At 62.0% G+C, this 16,334-nt stretch overlaps 1 protein-coding gene across 3 annotated transcripts in view; it reads left to right on the top strand.

Moving 5' to 3' along the window:
• DENND3 (DENN domain containing 3) overlaps positions 1-16,334 on the top strand; it is a 48,595-nt gene that overhangs the window by 18,811 nt on the left and 13,450 nt on the right. For all 3 annotated transcript variants that reach the window (XM_032873465.1, XM_032873466.1, XM_032873464.1), the window contains exons 8-16: positions 1,628-1,743; positions 4,399-4,554; positions 5,202-5,298; positions 7,326-7,429; positions 7,889-8,088; positions 9,347-9,868; positions 13,388-13,647; positions 14,394-14,564; positions 15,680-15,809. In XM_032873465.1, coding sequence (XP_032729356.1) covers positions 1,628-1,743; positions 4,399-4,554; positions 5,202-5,298; positions 7,326-7,429; positions 7,889-8,088; positions 9,347-9,868; positions 13,388-13,647; positions 14,394-14,564; positions 15,680-15,809 — 1,756 coding nt within the window. The remainder of the gene's footprint in view (positions 1-1,627; positions 1,744-4,398; positions 4,555-5,201; positions 5,299-7,325; positions 7,430-7,888; positions 8,089-9,346; positions 9,869-13,387; positions 13,648-14,393; positions 14,565-15,679; positions 15,810-16,334) is intronic.

Below are 16,334 nucleotides of genomic sequence, written 5' to 3'. Positions count from 1 at the left end.
GTTGTGCTGACGGATTTTGGATGTTTTTGGCCCCATCGAGAAGACCCATATGCTTCGCATCACCCCACATGGTCCTCCGGCCGCCCCCACCTACGCGTGTCTCCGTGGATTTGCCCGTCCCACACGTGTGGTTTTAGGGCCGTGGCTGGCCTTGAGAGGCTGCCTTCGCTCAGCACAGAGTTTTCTAGGTTTGTCCACGCCGCCCATCCACGTAGCCGTGGTTCTCGCTGCTGAATCAGATCACGTCATGCCAACGTGCCACAGTTTCTTTGTCCGTCATCTGTCGACGGACATTAGAATTGTTTCGACTTTAGACTGTCGTGACCGGCGCAGCTGCAAGCCGTCCTGTGCGTGCGAGCTCCCGTGCGGACCTGTGCTGTCGCCTACCGTGGGCGGCAGCCGCTCACCATCCAGCACCTTCTCCACCCCCTCCCCCACCCCGCGCTGTGCGTTCCTGTCCTCCTGGCCGTCCTGGCGAGGGGGACGTGGCGTCTCACTGTGGATCTGGTGTGCGTTTCCCCGGCGACTAACACCGGAGCACCTTCGCACGTGCCTTCCTTCCCGTCCTCAGCGCTCACCCGCTGCCGCCCCGCTGTCACGTGGAGCCTGGAGCGTTTCAGAGCAAATCCCGGGAAGGTCCTCAGGGCCCTGTGGAGACTGGCCGCTCCTGGGGAGGAGCCGGGTTCTTGCCACGTTCTTGCCAAAGCCAGTGACTCACCAAGTGACAGACTTTGTGGAAAGGCCATTCAGGCCCTCGTAGAAGGAATGGAAAACGTCTCCCAGTCTGCCTGCAAATGAGGAAGAAATAAGGCTGTGCTCTCAAGTTGAAAATGTGTGTCTTTTTTTAGACATTAGGGAAAAAACCACCTTGTTTCAGGCCGTTCCCCCAGGAACCTTCACGGGCACGTCCATCCGGCAGCTCGCATCCGCAGTCCGGAAGGAGGCCCACTCAGGGACTTGCGTGTTCTGGAAGATTTCAGGATAGGCACAGGCTGGAGAGCGTGTTGGGTTTGGACGTTTTCCTCCGTGGGGCCGGGGACTCAGATGCCGTCGTGCGGCACGCGTGTGCGAGAATGTTCACAAGGGGCCTCACGGCCCACCTTGCCTGTCAGCCGTGTGTTTGGGCCGGAAGACGACGTATGCTCGGTTCCTGTGCTGCCTGGACACGCATTCAGAGCGGGGCCGTCAGAGCGCCCAGGGGCTGCTGGGCGCCGGGCTCCAGAGTGGGACTCAGTGTCTGTGTATCTCGTCCCGCATTAGGCTTGACAAGGAACCCGGTACACAGTGCAGGAATCCTAAGGGTGTGCTCCTTGAGCCCGGGGCCCGGCCCACCCCCAGCCCTGGAATGTTCTCTCCAGGCTCCCTGAAGTGGCCGGCAGTGTTTGTACCCGGGCCGGGGAAAGCCAGAGACCCGTCCGGAATCCTGACTCCGACTGGGGCGGGTTCCATCCAGTCTAGCTTGTGGACGTGACTCATGGCAAGCCTGCGTTCCTTGGTGGGACAGTAGAAGGCGCAGTGTGTGATTTCATCAGCGGTGACGCCGCCGTAGGCAATGCAAAGTGTGTTTTTGTGTTTTCAAAGGCGTCTGCAAATGCAGAATCTTAATCGATCTTTCTCAAACTTGCAGGAAGCTGATGGTCTAATTCTGATAAATATGGATAATGGGAGCGTCACGTGTTCTGATGACCGGGAGGTCGATGTCCCTGACATCCCCCTGCTGGCGGCGCACACGTTTATTCAGAGGTAAAGGTGGGGGTCGAGTGCGCCCGGACGGCTCTGTTCACTTCTGCGCTTGTGGGCTGCGAGTGTCTTTCCCGTCTTACCTTCCAGAGCCACGCTTTTTGTCTTTAGCGTTTGGAAGTTATTTGTGAATGTTTTAAGGTGGAAGTCATTAGTCTTTGTTCTGAACTTGTCTAGATACCAGTTATGGCCCCACTGAGTCAGGTGATGGTCCCGTCCCCCGGAGACCTCCCACCCTCTCTGCCCTGTGGTCTGCCTGTGACTTTTGAGGTTCCCTTCCCCTCCCTCCTTCCCTCTTCTACTCCTCCCTCCCCTCCCTCCTCCCTTCTTCCCTTCTCCTCTTCCCCTAGGCCCTCCCTCCTCCCTCTTCCCTCCCCTCCCCCTCCCTCCTTCCCTCTTCTACTCCTCCCTCCCCTCCCTCCTCCCTCCTCCCCTTCTCCTCTTCCCCTAGCCCCTCCCTCCTCCCTCTTCCCTCCCCTCCCCCTCCCTACTTCCCTCCCTTCCCTCGCCCCCCGCCACGTGTATACAGACCCACATGATGCCCCCACGGGGCAGGATCTGTGTGCTGCCACCACGCCATACAGCGCAGAGGTGGGCGCCTCACCCAAGTGAGCGAGACGTCATCCTGTCTGGGTTCAGGGTCAGGTTGACTAATGTCAACCCCCATCAGTGCTCTTACCGCCTTGGCCCATATCGGGCAGCCGCGGCCTCTTCCTGGCAGTGCCAGGTTAGGCTCTGGCCTGTGTCGTGTGGGGCTCGAGGACTTTCTTGCTGGAGCTGCTTCTGGGGCGGGGAAGGAGCTGTCATTCGTCTGCCAGGACGAGTCCCCGGGTGGGGGGCCGCATCTGGCTGCCCCTGGGTGTGTGCAGGGGAGTGGAGCAGGGTGTCCTGGCGGAGTGTCTCCGGTGTGAGCCTGCAAGGGGAAGCCGACATTTGTAACCGTTCACGTTTTGGTGAGCCGAAGCCGCCTTCCCCCGACTCTGGGAGTCTGACGATTTGGCGCTGCGGGGCCTGGTGTCCGGTGGTTCTCAAGCGTGCGTTTTGGTGGCACGTCCCCCGTGGGATGGGGGCCCTGTGCTCGTCCGTGTGGTGGTGTCCGATTCGAGGACAGACCCGGTGGCTTGTGTCTGTGCTTGGCTGGACCCGCACCTGGTGGGACGTGCCTCCTACAGCCTCAGCCACGTGAGCTAACCCGGGTGCGGTCGTGGCGCCTCGGGAAGGCTCCGAGGCCGCTCCAGGCGACGGTGGTCAGTATCCCTGAGGTCCTGGGGTGCTGGGGTGTCCACACAGGGCCTTTGGTGGAGCGGGACAGGAAGCAGCACCCTTCCCCGAGAGCCCCGCTCCTCCTCACCCTCTCTGTCCCCCATCTTCCTCTTCCTCACCTGCATCTGTGTTCACGGTGTCCTCCCTGCCCCCGACCTCCCCGGCGCAGGATAGGGGCCCCAGCTCTCTGGGGCAGAGTGTTGCAGAGCGTCCAGGTAGGAGGGCCAGCCTTCTCCTCCAGCGGAGGGGTTGTCCCTGCACACAGCACGCAGCGGGGAGGCCCCGGCCACAGGCAGCACCACGACTCTGTGTGGATTCCCTCCCCGCCGCGCCCCTGTGCTGCCAGTGCACGGCCAGCTCGTGTTCCTTCTGAGTAGGGGGTACCTGACCGGGTCCGCTGGGGTCAGCGGGGCTGGGACACCATCCCCAGCAACAGCTTCTTGTCACACGCAGGGGTGAATCTAGAGTGCTCCTCAACCCGCCCTAGCCCTGCCAGCTACTCGGACCTGGTCTCAGCCCGCCTCCCCCCCCCCCCCCCCCCCACGGCCGCTCCCTGCCTGCTCAGGGCCATCCCGTCTGTCTGGCGTCTCACCTTTCAGGACTAGGGTCCTCGAGAGGCCCCCTCCAGCCACCAGCGGGCTCTTTTCCGGCTGTCCTGGTCTCCGATCCTCCCCTCCCCCGCCTTGAGCTCCTATTTGGGGTGTACTCCTCTGTTCTTTTCTCTTTCTTCCCCCTTGAATGTAAGCCCCACCCTGCAGCTTTGTCTGTGGTCCCCACGCAGCCCATGCCCAGGTGGCACCTGGCATTTGGGGGCGCTCAGGAAACACAGGTTGGACTCAAGGGCATTGGGTGTGTGTCTTCTGCAGTAACCCCGGACGCTTGCTGGATGGTTTCCAGAGCTGCAGCCTTGATCGTGCTGGGGAGGCTGGGGAGCCCGGGGAACCCGGGGTGGCCGGATACCAGTGCTGGGTGTCTGGAGAGTGGGCGGCCGTGAGCTGTGACACACAGGCCCTTGGGTCCATCCGGTCCTCCCAGATAGGGCACGGTGGTGGGCAGCCCCGGCAGGGAGGCAGCCTGTGCTGGAAGCCCTTTGTCCTTCCCGGGGTGCGGGGTGCGGGGTGCGTGCTGTCGCGGGGTGGAGCCGGGCAGGGACAGATCCGGCTCTGGTGGAAACGGGAGCGGCCACGGCGGAGGCCCCCGCGGGCTCGGCACGGATGAGCTGTTCGTGTGGAGCAGGGACCGGACGCTCCGGGGACAGGTGTTTGCCATCCCGGTGTAGAAGTTCCCAACGCGCCTTCCCAGCACCCGGAGTGTTGGTGCCCCTGGGAGCGCGTTCTCCCCGCCCAGGAGCGCGGTCCCAGTGTGCGGTGCTCAGCGTCCCACTGTCCTTCCCAGGATCCAGAGCCTGCGGCTGCACCACGAGCTGGACCTCGCGCACCTGGGCGCCAGCACGGACCTGAACGAGGGGCGCGCGCGCCGTCGGGCCTGGCAGCGGAGCCTCAACCGCCAGGTGCAGCACGCGGCCCTGCAGCTGCTCGTGGGCGTCTTCAGGTACCGGGACCCTCCCTGCCGCCCCGGGCGGACGCAGCTGAGGTCCTCGCCCTTCTGGGCCCAGGCCGCCGGTGGGGGCTCATGCCGGCTGCGGCTCGGGGCCGGCCCGGAGTGGGGACATCGGGTCACTGCGGGAAGGAAGCTGGCCCCCTCGGCCCCCCAGCGGGCGGCGGCACTCAGGATCTGTCCCCGTCATCCTCCCTCTGTCTTCACTCCCGCCAGTGCTGCCGCCCTGCAGGGCCCGGACGGAGCCTTTGTCATTCGGCGGCTGGTTCTCAGCTGACAGGGAATGTGGCCCGTGGGCTCGCTGACCCCAGTGCAGACTGTACTTAGCCACGGCAGATCATACGTGTTCGCGCCCAGGGTCGGCCTGTCCCGGGTCGCCCCCTCGTGTCCTCTTTGTCATCTGCAGGACGAAGGAGGGGCTGGAAGGGGAAGAGGGCGGTGACGGTCCCCGGGGAGGGGAAGCCGTGCTTGTCCCAAAGCAGCTGGAGGAGAGAGCACGCCCCAACCCAGCCCTCCCGGGGACGTGGGACTGGGCTTGCAAACCGTGTCCTTTTGGTCCTTTCCGTGTTGCCGAATCGCCATGGCTGTCTCCCGTATTTAAGGATGCTTCCACACTTAGACCGTCTCTCTCTCGTTGTCAGGGACGTGAAGAACCACCTGAATTACGAGCACAGGGTGTTCAACAGCGAGGAGTTTCTCAAAACCAGGGCTCCGGGCGACCAGCGGTTCTACCGGCAGGTGAGGAGCGGGCGGGGCTGGGGCGCACTCGCGCGTCCTGTCCCACGCCCGGTCTGGGTTCCCGGCGCCGTGTGGGGTTGCTCTCTCAGCGTGTTAGTGTTTCCAGAAAGTTCGTTCCAGCTTGCTTGGTTCCTTTGGACCCTCTGGCCCCATCTCAGTTTTTTCCTTTTTTTTTTTTTAAAGATTTTATTTATTTATCTGTTTGACAGAGATCACAAGTAGGCAGAGAGACAGACAGAGAGAGAGGGAGAAGCAGGCTCCCCGTTGAGCAGAGGGGCCGATGCGGGGCTCAATCCCAGGACCCTGGGATCATGACCTGAGCCGAAGGCCGAGGCCTAACCCACTGAGCCCCCAGCCGCCCCCTCCATCTCAGTTTCTTGACGTGCTCTGCAACGTGTAGTTCCCCATTAGGAAATGCACCCATGATATGTGTAGCGGCTGGGACATGTTGACAGACACGTGTGCCCGGGAGCCGCCCCTCGGCCCAGATGGAGACGGCTCCAGCGGCCCAGATGGTTCCTGTCGCAGGCGCACGGCCACAGGGCCCTGCTGTCGGACACGGCAGGGGGCGCTGGGTCGGTCCCCTGCTCACAAGCCCGTGGGACACATCTGTTCGTGTCTGTTATGAGGATTCGTGTCTGGGGCTTCGAGCTGGCGGCTGGTGCCGATCTTAGGGCTGTTCCCACGCTTTCCGGGTGGGCGAGAGCAGCCTTTCCCCGGGGGCTGGTCTCCCTCCTCCAGCAGGAGCTGCTGCCCTGGCCACCGAGAGCTCCCAGGCCTCCCCCTGCTCTTCCCTGCCCGTTCCTCTCTCCCTAATTCCACGTGCTTCCCCCTGCAGGGCAGAGCCTCCGCACCCAGCCTGGGTTAGGGGGCCCCCATGCAGACTTCCAGAACTTTCTCTGCAGAGCTGCCTCAGTCTTGAGCTCCAGGCGGGTCTCTGGGCTGCTGCCCTCCATGGTGCCCCGTCCAGCTGATGACCTGAGGGGTGTCTGAGCTCCTGTGCTGCGGCTCCTCTCCTGACTGAGGTCCACACAAGGTCATTCATGTGGGCTGGCCGGCAGCCTCTGCCTCTCTCTGGGCATTGCCCACGCCCTCACGTCTGCTCTGACGTTTGCTTGACAGACATGCTTCCCCCATTCATGGGCACCCCGGCTGTCCGCTCCCTCCATGCATACTGCCCAGGGCGTAGAGCCTGGCCTGTGGGCCCATGAGATGCTGCCCACAAGGGACCCTGCCATGAAAGGCGCCACAGACAAGCACAGGGAGAAGCCACAGGGATGCTCGCAGGGCCAGAGCAAAGGCGGGAGCCCTGCTCGCAGTCGGGTCACAGCTGTGACCGGCGCCTGGGCAGAGCTCCCTGGTCTGTTGGCTCGTGGGGAGTTCTCTAGCGGTCCCCGTGAGCCATGGCTGCCGCCTCCCATCCCGTCCCGCCCACTCCTGCCGTCATTCATCTGCGGGTGTTTTGCACATGGGGTTTCCAACACTTTCCTCATGGGCCCTGTGCCCCTGAAGCCCTCCTGTCACCCAGCGGAGCCATGGCCTGTGGGCCTGGGCCTTGTTCCCTGCAGGCGGCTGGCCCACAGCAGGGAGCAGTGTGGGGACAAGGTGGGGACAAGCCCTGGCTGCTGGAGGGTCGCCTTGTCCAGTGAGAGACCAGGGCCAGGTCATGGGAGCCACAGGCGCTTGCTGTGAGGAGGAGGCTCTGGTCCCCGAGATCTGGAGTCAGAGGCCACAGGGCACTGGCACTATGGCTCTTGCTGTCATGGGGGGAAGCGGTTGAACTTCTGAAAGTTTGGTGACTTTTCAGACACGGAATGGCGGCCCGTGGCAGTGGCCTGGGGAGGACCTGGAGGCCAGCACTGCCGGGTGCGATCAGTGGGGACAGACGCCTGCTTAGGACCTTGTGTCTGAGGAGCCAGGGGCTGGGGAGAGGCCGCGGCTGACGGGGAAGGGGCCGGGTGGCCGCTTGGACGGCTCGGCGAAGGCCAAGAGCATGGCGGTAAGTGGCCTTCCGTGGTCTGTTTCAGGTGTTGGATACCTACATGTTTCACTCTTTCCTTAAAGCCCGGCTCAGCAGAAGGATGGACGCCTTCGCCCAGATGGACCTCCACACGCAGTCCGAAGACGACAGGTGCCGCTGGCTGCGCGCATGACTCGGGACCAGACGCTTGAGCAGCATGGGTTCATTCGGGGGATGAATGACACTTTGACCAGAAAATCTCACATTCAGAAACATATAACACGTGGGGCGCGTCCCCACGAGCTTCTGTCTGGGGGGGACCCCGAGCGCAGTGTGCACGCCCTGCCGTCGGCCTTCCCTCTCCTGCCGCGTCGGCGCTGCCCCATGCTGTTCCAGCTCTTCCCACACGGTTCCTGACAGACTTCGTTTATCTGTGTCCCTTCCAGGGGACAGTCTGTCCTCCAGCCGCTGGCCGCACGGGGGGAGACAGATGTGGTGCTCCCGCTCTGTGTCCCGCTCGCGTGTGGGAAGAGCGGGCAGCGGGTGTCGCGTGGAGAAGAGGCTTGGGTGCTGAGACGTGTTCTGCGGCCGTGCTTGTATCTACAAGGTGTTGCTTTCTTCTGACCCCAGATTAAACGGGATGCTGGTAAGCCCAAGAAGACCCACCATCGAGAAGATGACCTCACGGAAATTCTCGCCCCCGCACATCGCCCACAGGCGGATGGTGGTCAGCATGCCCAACCTGCAGGACATCGCGGTTCCCGAGGTGCCCGCCCGGAACGCGTCGCTTCGCAAAGTGGACACCACGGGCTGCGGAACCGGCAGCATAGGTGATAAACCGGCCCCGTCCTCACGTGTCTCCCGCCGCCGGCGAGTCGCTGACTGCAGCCGGGCTCTGTCTCAGTGCAGGGGAATGCGGGTGTTGTTCTTGTTTTAGTGGCTTAAGTGTTTGAAATATTTCTCGAGTGTTTATCTTGCAAACTTGTTCGTTACAGGATATGCTTTCTTACCCGTATTTTCCACCCACCAGTCACGTGCCATAGCTAGCGGCTCTGCACGGTTTCAGTGTCCCTCACGTACATGCGTGTCTGTGTCCGGATAAAACACCGTGAGCTGCGGGCCTGGGGAGGTCCCGTGGCCGCTGCCTTAGGCTGAGGCCACCGGTACCCGGTGCTGCCCCCTGGTGACCGCACACAGCAGAGCGGGAGGGGAGGGGAGCACCCGGCCAGCCACAGTGGGGGCCGTGTGTCCAAGAGAAAAGCCCTCCATGACAGAGCAGGCGTCCCGAAGGCACTGCTGGGTCTCTTTTTGCGGTGTCTTCCTCATTGTGTGAGTCTAGGCAGCTGGCTTCCCCTCTCTGGGCCTGTAATTCCTCTTTTGTCAAACCCAGGGATGTTTTTCACCCCCGGCTGTGCTCACTTCACTGTGGGAAGGTGCTCTGCCCTCTCCGTCCTCTGAACCTTCACCTGGAGCTCCCCCCACCCCAGGGGCCTTCCTCTCCTCTGAGTTTCACAGCTGAGACTCTGTCTCCCTGGGTTGAAGGGCCTACCCACACGACTGCCTGGTCCTGGTCCCCTGGTGCCACCGGAGAGGCCCTTCAGTGACATTTGTGGAAGGAATTAGTGGGAGACACACCTGGGTGAGGTTGGCTCTGGGCCCCGGGGGGCTCTGGGCCCCTGGGACATGTGAAGCCTCAGTTTGCACGTCTGTACGATGGGGTTGATGGCAATGGCCTTCTCACAGAGCGGCCGTGCAGCTGGACGAAACCAGCAGTTTCTGGGGCTTGGAGCTGCCCAGGGGCGTATCGTGCTTGTGTCGTCAGCATGACCCTCCCCCGAAGACTCACTACCAGGTGCTTCCATTTAGTGCTAGTGTCCTAGCAAATAAGATCATTCTGAACTCTCAGGGTGCCATAGAAGCGGTGGGGGGGCATTCAGCTCGGGGGCACGTGGAGCTTTCTGGAAGAGGCACAAAGGTTCTCGCTTGCACGGCACCCAGGGCCCAGAAATGTTGACGCAGGCAAGGTGACGGGGACCCGGGTCTGTCCTCGCAGCTGCTGATGGTGCGCGTGTCTCCTCTCGGCTCTAGCTCTGAATGTGAGTCCGAAGCCGACGTACATGTTCAAGATCCCGGAGATCCACTTCCCGCTGGTGAGCCAGTGCGTGCAGGCCTACTACGCCGACTGCGTCGCCCAGCTCACCAAGGCCATGAGCCTCCTGGCCCCCGACAGCTCCGTGCTCCTGGCCCGGTACTTCTACCTCCGCGGGGCGGTGCACCTGATGCACGGGCAGCTGCTGGACGCCCTGCTGGACTTCCAGAGTCTCTACAAGACAGACATCCAGATCTTTCCCGCCGATCTCGTGCGGAGGACGGTGCGGTCCCTGTCGGGCCCCCAGCGCGCCCAGGCCGAGCGGGTGCCCGAGCTGCGGCGGCTCATCAGCGAGGTGGTGGACAAGGCCGGCGAGGCCACGAAGCCCGACGACCGCGTGAAGAACTTCGAGCTGCCCAAGACGCACATGCAGCTGGACGATTTCGTGAGGAGGGTCCAGGAGTCGGGCATCGTGAAGGACACGGACATCATTCACCGACTGTTTGAGGCGCTCACCGTGGGTAAGCGGCCGCGGGGCCCGGACGGCGGGGTGGAAGCTCGTGCGGCCAAGTCCGCCAGCCCCACTGCGAGCCCGTGGCGGGGGGCTCCACCTGAAGGGCAATCGCAGGACCTGCGGGGGGTGAGGGGCCGCCCTAGGGTCTAGGGGAGCGCGCAGAGTCGGAAGCTGCGGCAGGCTCGCTGCGATCCCAGGGCCCGCCCACTGCGCCATCCCACCTCCCCGGGGGGCGGGGGGGGACGTTTCACACGACCCGATGGCGCGGACGGGCACACTGCCTTGTCCCATATTTACTGCCGCTGCCTGGCTCATTTGGGACCTTTCTGCCCACCGCCACCCCCACAAAGGGACCAGTGTCCCCAGCTTGACCAGGTCTTTACGAGCTTACTGAGCGTGGTACGTGGGTGTGCGTGTGGTTTCAAATGACATGTGTGCGTCCGGCCGCATCGTCCGCGATCACGCCATTACTCAGCCTTCTGCTGTCACAGCTCACTGCCCGGCTTATTCACTGGACCTGCCCACGGCGGCATAGCGGGAACAGGGCACGTCGCACCTGTCTGACGGCCGTCAGCAGCATCCGGGCCTCTTACTTTCCCAGACAATGACCTAGTGAGTTTCACCGTGCCCGCCTCCGTCTGTGGTTGTGCCCGGTCTCCCGGGGGCTGGTGCTGAGAAGCCCAGTCGGGGTCGGGGGACGCCATCCTGTCGGCAAATCGCCTCCTTGCCCTCGGGGGCAGCACGGCCCGTGACACACCCATGTTGCCGTCCTGGATGTCCGGCTGGTCTGATGAGCGTCCGCTCACACACTTGGAGCAGCTCTGGTGTCTTCTGTCCATTTCTACATTAGGATGTTCGTCTTTTCCTTGCGCCACGTGGGAGAGCCTTGTGTCCCCTGCAGCCCAGCAGCATCTCCCTGGTCTCATCCAGGGCCCCCGTGGGCAGCCTCGGCCAGCTGGGTCTGAGGGGGACAGGTGCTCACAGAGAGACCTGGGCAGCGGTGCTTGGGGCTGTCGGGAAGGGGAAGCGTGGGCCCCCATGACTCAGCAGCCCTCAGGGGAGACCCTGCCCCTTCCCTTTGGGTGGCCTCTACGAGGACACCAGGGCCAGCCTGTTCAGTGGCGAGGCCTGAGATATGGTGGTGTACGGCCACTGGTGTTACTGTTCTTCGGGAACGAGATGTCCAGGCTGTGCCCGGCTGATCCTAGATGTCACCAGGCTCTCCTGGTGTGGCCTTGTGGCTTCATGGCATGGTACGCTGATGGCCCCAGGGAGCACTATTCTCCCAGTGGAAGATCAGGGTCTGTCCGCACTGCTGTGGCCAGAAGTGTGTTCCACAGCCTGTAGCTGCCTGGGAAACATAGTTTAATGGCCGGACATGTGGACAGTGTCCAGCTTCAAGACTCATGCTAGCAGCGACGCAGAGGATGCCGGTGGGGGGGACCAGCGGACGTGGCCCATGCGGATGGGCCATCGACGGCCTGGTTGTCACTTTGGTTCCGTTCACATCACAAAATGAGTTAATGGTCCCGACCCTGGGACGTGTGAGCCGCTGTAGCACAGGCAACACCAGATGGACGTTTCAGCCTAACAGCCGCGTGTCAGAAAAGCTCCGTGAGCTCAAAGACGAGCGCTACTGTCTTAGAACGAATTGCTGTGGTCTAAGAACACATCTGAGATTCTGTACAGAAGATTCCTGTCGCTATCGTGTCGTCATACATGTTAATAGACATTTCAGAGTCTGGTGTTGACACTGCAGGACCGCTAGCTGCCCCTGACAGGCCGCAGGGCAGGGAGGTGGCCACGTGTGTGAGCTTGGGGCCCGGACTGCCGCCCGCGCTGCGAGATGGGGGGTGTGTGGGTGATGGGGCACACAAGGGAACAGCCAGCGTTTCTGGGCAGACCTGGGGACAAGTGCATGTGACCTGTCTACAGGGGCGCATGCAGGAGCCGTGGTGGTGCATGGCGCCTCCCCAAGTGCGCGGTTGACATGTGGTGCTCATGGATACGCGTGGTGTCCGCAGGCTTGCACTGTCCAGTTTCACTGCCGTCCCAGAGGGGGTGGTGGCCAAGGCCTGCTGACAGCTGCAGGGACAGTTCAGTTAGGCCATACTCACGGGTGGCCGTGATAGCCACGTCCCCGAGGGACCGTCCCGACACCACGTTCTGGAGCTGGAGTGGGGACGTGGCTGCCCTGGACCTTTTCCGTGTCTTTTGGCCATTTCAGATCCAGCATCCAGCGGGCGGGCAGGGAGGACACGGCAGGATGGCACGGCCACCCACCCGCCCTGCCAGCAACGCTTTTCCTCCCCGTGCCTCGGCTTCCTGATTTGTGGACAGGCTGCCAACAGTACTGGCCTCCTGAGGGTATGGGAGGGTCGAAGGGGCCCTGTGTCGTGTGTAGCGGTGTGGAAGTGAGTTGTGTGTGCAGCTTGGCGGCTGCCCAGCTGGGACAGCCACCGTGGCAGGGAAGGGAGCATGTGAGATGGTCATCCCTGCGGTTTTATCAGGATGTTGCATAGAACGCGTAAGAGTTCTCTGGCCCAAACGTCCCGGGCCAGTGTGTGCGGAGGCATGTGACGTAGGCCTGTTTCAGAATATACTGGTCTGACTGGAATGTGGGTGTGTGGAGAGCCAGAGGGGCCCCGTCCTGGAGGAATTTGGGGCTGATGTAGACGAGGAGCCCTGAAGTGTTTGAACGCGAGAGAGGGAGCGCCTTCTTGAGTCTTGGGCATTCCGGGTGCTGAGGGCCGCAGGCTGCGAGGTTGTGCGGGTGTTCGTTCCTGTGCAGGATGGGACGGGGCAGGGGACCCACTGCATGACCGAGGGATGAGAGCAGAGGCAGAACCCGGCCAAGGCAGCAGCAGACACAGGGAAACGTGGGGGTCAGAGTGGGCCGGACTTCTTGGCAGTCGGGTGAAGTGGGACTGGGGTGGTCCCATTTCCACTGTAGGGATGAGCAGGCAGGTCCCTTACACAGCTTGCTTGAAGTCCCACCACTAACCAGGGCGGCTGGGCTCCAGACCTGGGTCTCTCTTTGACTCTAGAGCCCATGACTGTTGGGCGTTTAGAAAGGTTACTGTATCAGGTTCTTCTTGGTTACAAATAACTTATTTGCTCACATAACCAAAGAATACTGAGATAGTGCTAGCTTCAGGCAAGGCTTGATCCAGTGGTGGAGGAGGGTCACCAAGGATCTGGTCTGTTTAGCATTCGTTTCCTCTGAGGACTAGCTCCCCTCATGGCCCTGGGATGCCTGCCACTGGGTCCAGTGCTGCCCCAGGGCTTTGACACTGTGAAAAATGCCCCAAGAGTTACTGTGGCCACCGGGGTCAGGCCACACAGCAGTCCCCTTCCCCGGGATCGAATGCCCGCGCTGGGCATGGGCAGCTGGGGTGGGGAGACCTGGGTGCTGGCGCCCCTTGCTGGCGTCTGTGGACAGTGTCCCGTCTTGCGGGGGCAGACATCTGCCAGGCACAGGCTGTGTATGTAGCTCTAAGAAATCTGTCTTCTCTACCAAACCAAGGACACGAGAAACAGATCGATCCAGAAACATTCAAAGATTTCTACAACTGCTGGAAAGAGGCAGAAGCAGAGGCCCAGGAGGTCAGTCTGCCTCTGTCGGTGATGGAGCACCTGGACAAGAACGAGTGCGTGTACAAGCTGTCAAGCTCTGTCAAGACGAACCGCGGCGTGGGTAAGATCGCCATGACCCAGAAGCGCCTGTTCCTCCTGACGGAAGGGAGACCGGGCTACGTGGAGATTTCCACCTTCAGGAACATAGAGGTAAGAGTGCAGCCAGCCGGCCCGCGCTGTTTGCTGCTGGGAGGGGCCCTTTGAGTGTAGATGTGATCATCTTCCCCCCTGAGGACACTCGGTTCCGGCCTCCCCTTCAGCCTTATGTGTAACTTCGAGAGGTGAGTTAGATGTGTTAATCCAGCTCTGAATACTGCTGGGGACGGAGAGGCAGGAAGGTACTGCAGCCGCGGTGAAGGTGGCCTGTGGGTGCCCCCCCAGCCCCGTCCTCCAGCCCCCCACACGGGCTTGCACAGACTGCCTCCTGGAATTCCAAAGAAAGAGGAGCATTTCGGGAGGCAGGAATGAGTGAACCCTGTTTGAACCGGACGAGAGCCTTTGTGCGGCTGTGCCAATAGGTCATGGCCTTGGTTGGCCAGGAAAGCCTGTGAACTCTCAGACATGGGCGGGGGTCCAGTCGCTGGGACTGGTGTCTGACAGCAGGGTCACACGGATGCCCCTCTCCGGGGCCGTCCCTCTCCTCCCGCCCGGGGCTGGGCTCCGCCTGGGGCACCCTGCCCTGTGCCCCAGTCAGCCCCAGCTCTGCCCCCTCGGTCCTGGGCCTGCCTTCCCGGTCGGGTGGCCGCTGCTGAGGGCCCAGGCAGGTGCGGACAGGGCGCGTGTGCGCACAGGGCAGGAGGATCTCCAGACTGCCGCTCTGCCACCTTCCCTTGTGGACCCGAGTTCCCACCAGGGGACATCTCTCTACCTGCTTCTTCTTTTTTCTGCCTCCACAGGAAGTGAGAAGTACCACCGTAGCTTTTCTGCTTCTGAGAATACCCACTTTAAAAATTAAAATGGTGTCCAAGAAAGAAGTGTTTGAGGCTAATCTGAAGACGGAGTGTGACCTGTGGCACCTGATGGTGAAGGAGATGTGGGCCGGGAAGAAGCTGGCTGACGACCACAAGGTCTGCGGGCGTGCACACCTGCTCATCCCAACCCCCGGCTCGTCTCAGGGGTTCGGGTGTGGCCCTATGAGCACACGTCGGGTTAGACGAGGTCCCTCTAGAGGCACTGGAGATGCCGTGGTTTGCATGGCCAGTGCGTGGCCAGTGGCGTCTGGGGACACTGGAGGAACAGGGGCCGGACTCCGAGGTCTGAGTTGGGTCTTCCGGGCACCCCCTGCTCCAGTCGCCTCCTCCTCCACCCCCTGCCCCCCCGTCCCCCATCCCCCAGGACTAGAGTTCTGGTAGGGGCACATCATCTGCTAGACTTGCGCTTACAGCCCAGGGATCTGTATGTTTTCAGTGACTTGGGCCACACTGGTGGCTTTGAGTACACACAGTGAGGATGGTGCAGGCACGAAGGGCCCGTGGACGGAGGTCCAGATGGGGCACTGGTGGGGCAGAGGGTCTGGCTGTCTAGACCCAGCCAGCAGCCGCAGCCGCGTGCGCAGAGCGTGGATGGGAACTCACACGGGGGGCAGGTCGGGCTGCAGAGGGGTGCATGGCCCCCAGTCATCAGGGGGAAGGTTGGGGAGGCAGCCACCACCCCAGGGGCAAACATTAGAAAGCACAGACACGCCCACGGTGGGAGCACTGGCCTTCGTGAAGGAGTCACCAGGGCCCAGACTGTGGCTACGGAGGGTATCGTCTGTCTGGAGCGGGGAGGGGGCCCAGGGCCTTGCCGGGTTTGGAATGTTCCGTGACTTTCAGACCAGCCATCTGCTCTTATGCCCGCTGCTTTATTTCACATAAACTCGTACAGTCCAGCGAGAGCCTGTGGGCCACAGACCGTCTCTGGCTATTCAAGCCGTGGCCACAGAGCTGAGCGGTTGCCACAGAAATCCCAAGGACCATGGAGCCCACGTAGCTGCAGAACACATGGGCCGACCCCGGCTATAAATGACCAGGGTTTGTCTTAACTCGGACGGACAAAAGCAGTCCCGTGACATCGGCCCCTCACATCCGCCGTCCGAGCGGCCTGGACAAATGTGCTTTTTTGAAGGCGGTGTTGGCTGTAATGTCATCAGGCCTGGCAGGCATTTTGCTGACTGCGTTGAAACAAGTGCCTTCTCCCGCAGGACCCGCAGTACATCCAGCAGGCGCTGACGCACGTCTTGCTGATGGACGCCGTGGTGGGCACGTTGCCGTCGCCCGGCGCCATCTACGCGGCCTCTAAGCTGTCTTACTTCGACAGGATGAAGAACGAAAGTAAGCAAAGCTTGTGTGCGACAGAGCCCTGGTGTCCCGACTGTGCCTTCCGTAGTTTTATCTGGCTGACGTTAGAACCGATCCTGAATGTCTCACTTTTTCCCTTTTTACACTTTAACACATGTATTTTTGCGCCACACGCGTCCTTCTCTCCTCTTCCCGGGGCGCTCTGCACCTACCAGGACCCACGGAGGTGCTTCCCCCTTGAGCTCTGAGTGATGTGCCACACACGCTGGGTGCTGTTTGCCGGGGCTCTTAGTTGCAGCAGCAGCTCTCCGGTAGCTGGTCATGTGCGGTGGGGATCGGTGGATGGCTGCTGAGTGGCTCGCGGAGTCCCTGGCAAGGTCGCTGTGTGTCACGAGTGCGCCCCCCCGGAGAGCCGTGTGCATGTGGTGTATCGACTGGAGCCCGAGCAGAGGTCCCCGGGTGGATGGGTCTTTTCTTCCCCTGGATGTGGTCAGTTTCCCCCGTTAGGAGTTCTCTGATCACCTGCGTGCACACTGAACGTGGCTCTCACATTCTGGA

The sequence above is a fragment of the Lontra canadensis genome, unplaced genomic scaffold, assembly GCF_010015895.1.
Source record: "Lontra canadensis isolate GAN:19392208 unplaced genomic scaffold, GSC_riverotter_1.0 scaffold49, whole genome shotgun sequence".
Lineage (NCBI taxonomy): Eukaryota > Metazoa > Chordata > Mammalia > Carnivora > Mustelidae > Lontra > Lontra canadensis.
Note: the sequence above shows the minus strand (reverse complement) of the source record. Positions and strands in the feature narration are given on the sequence as shown.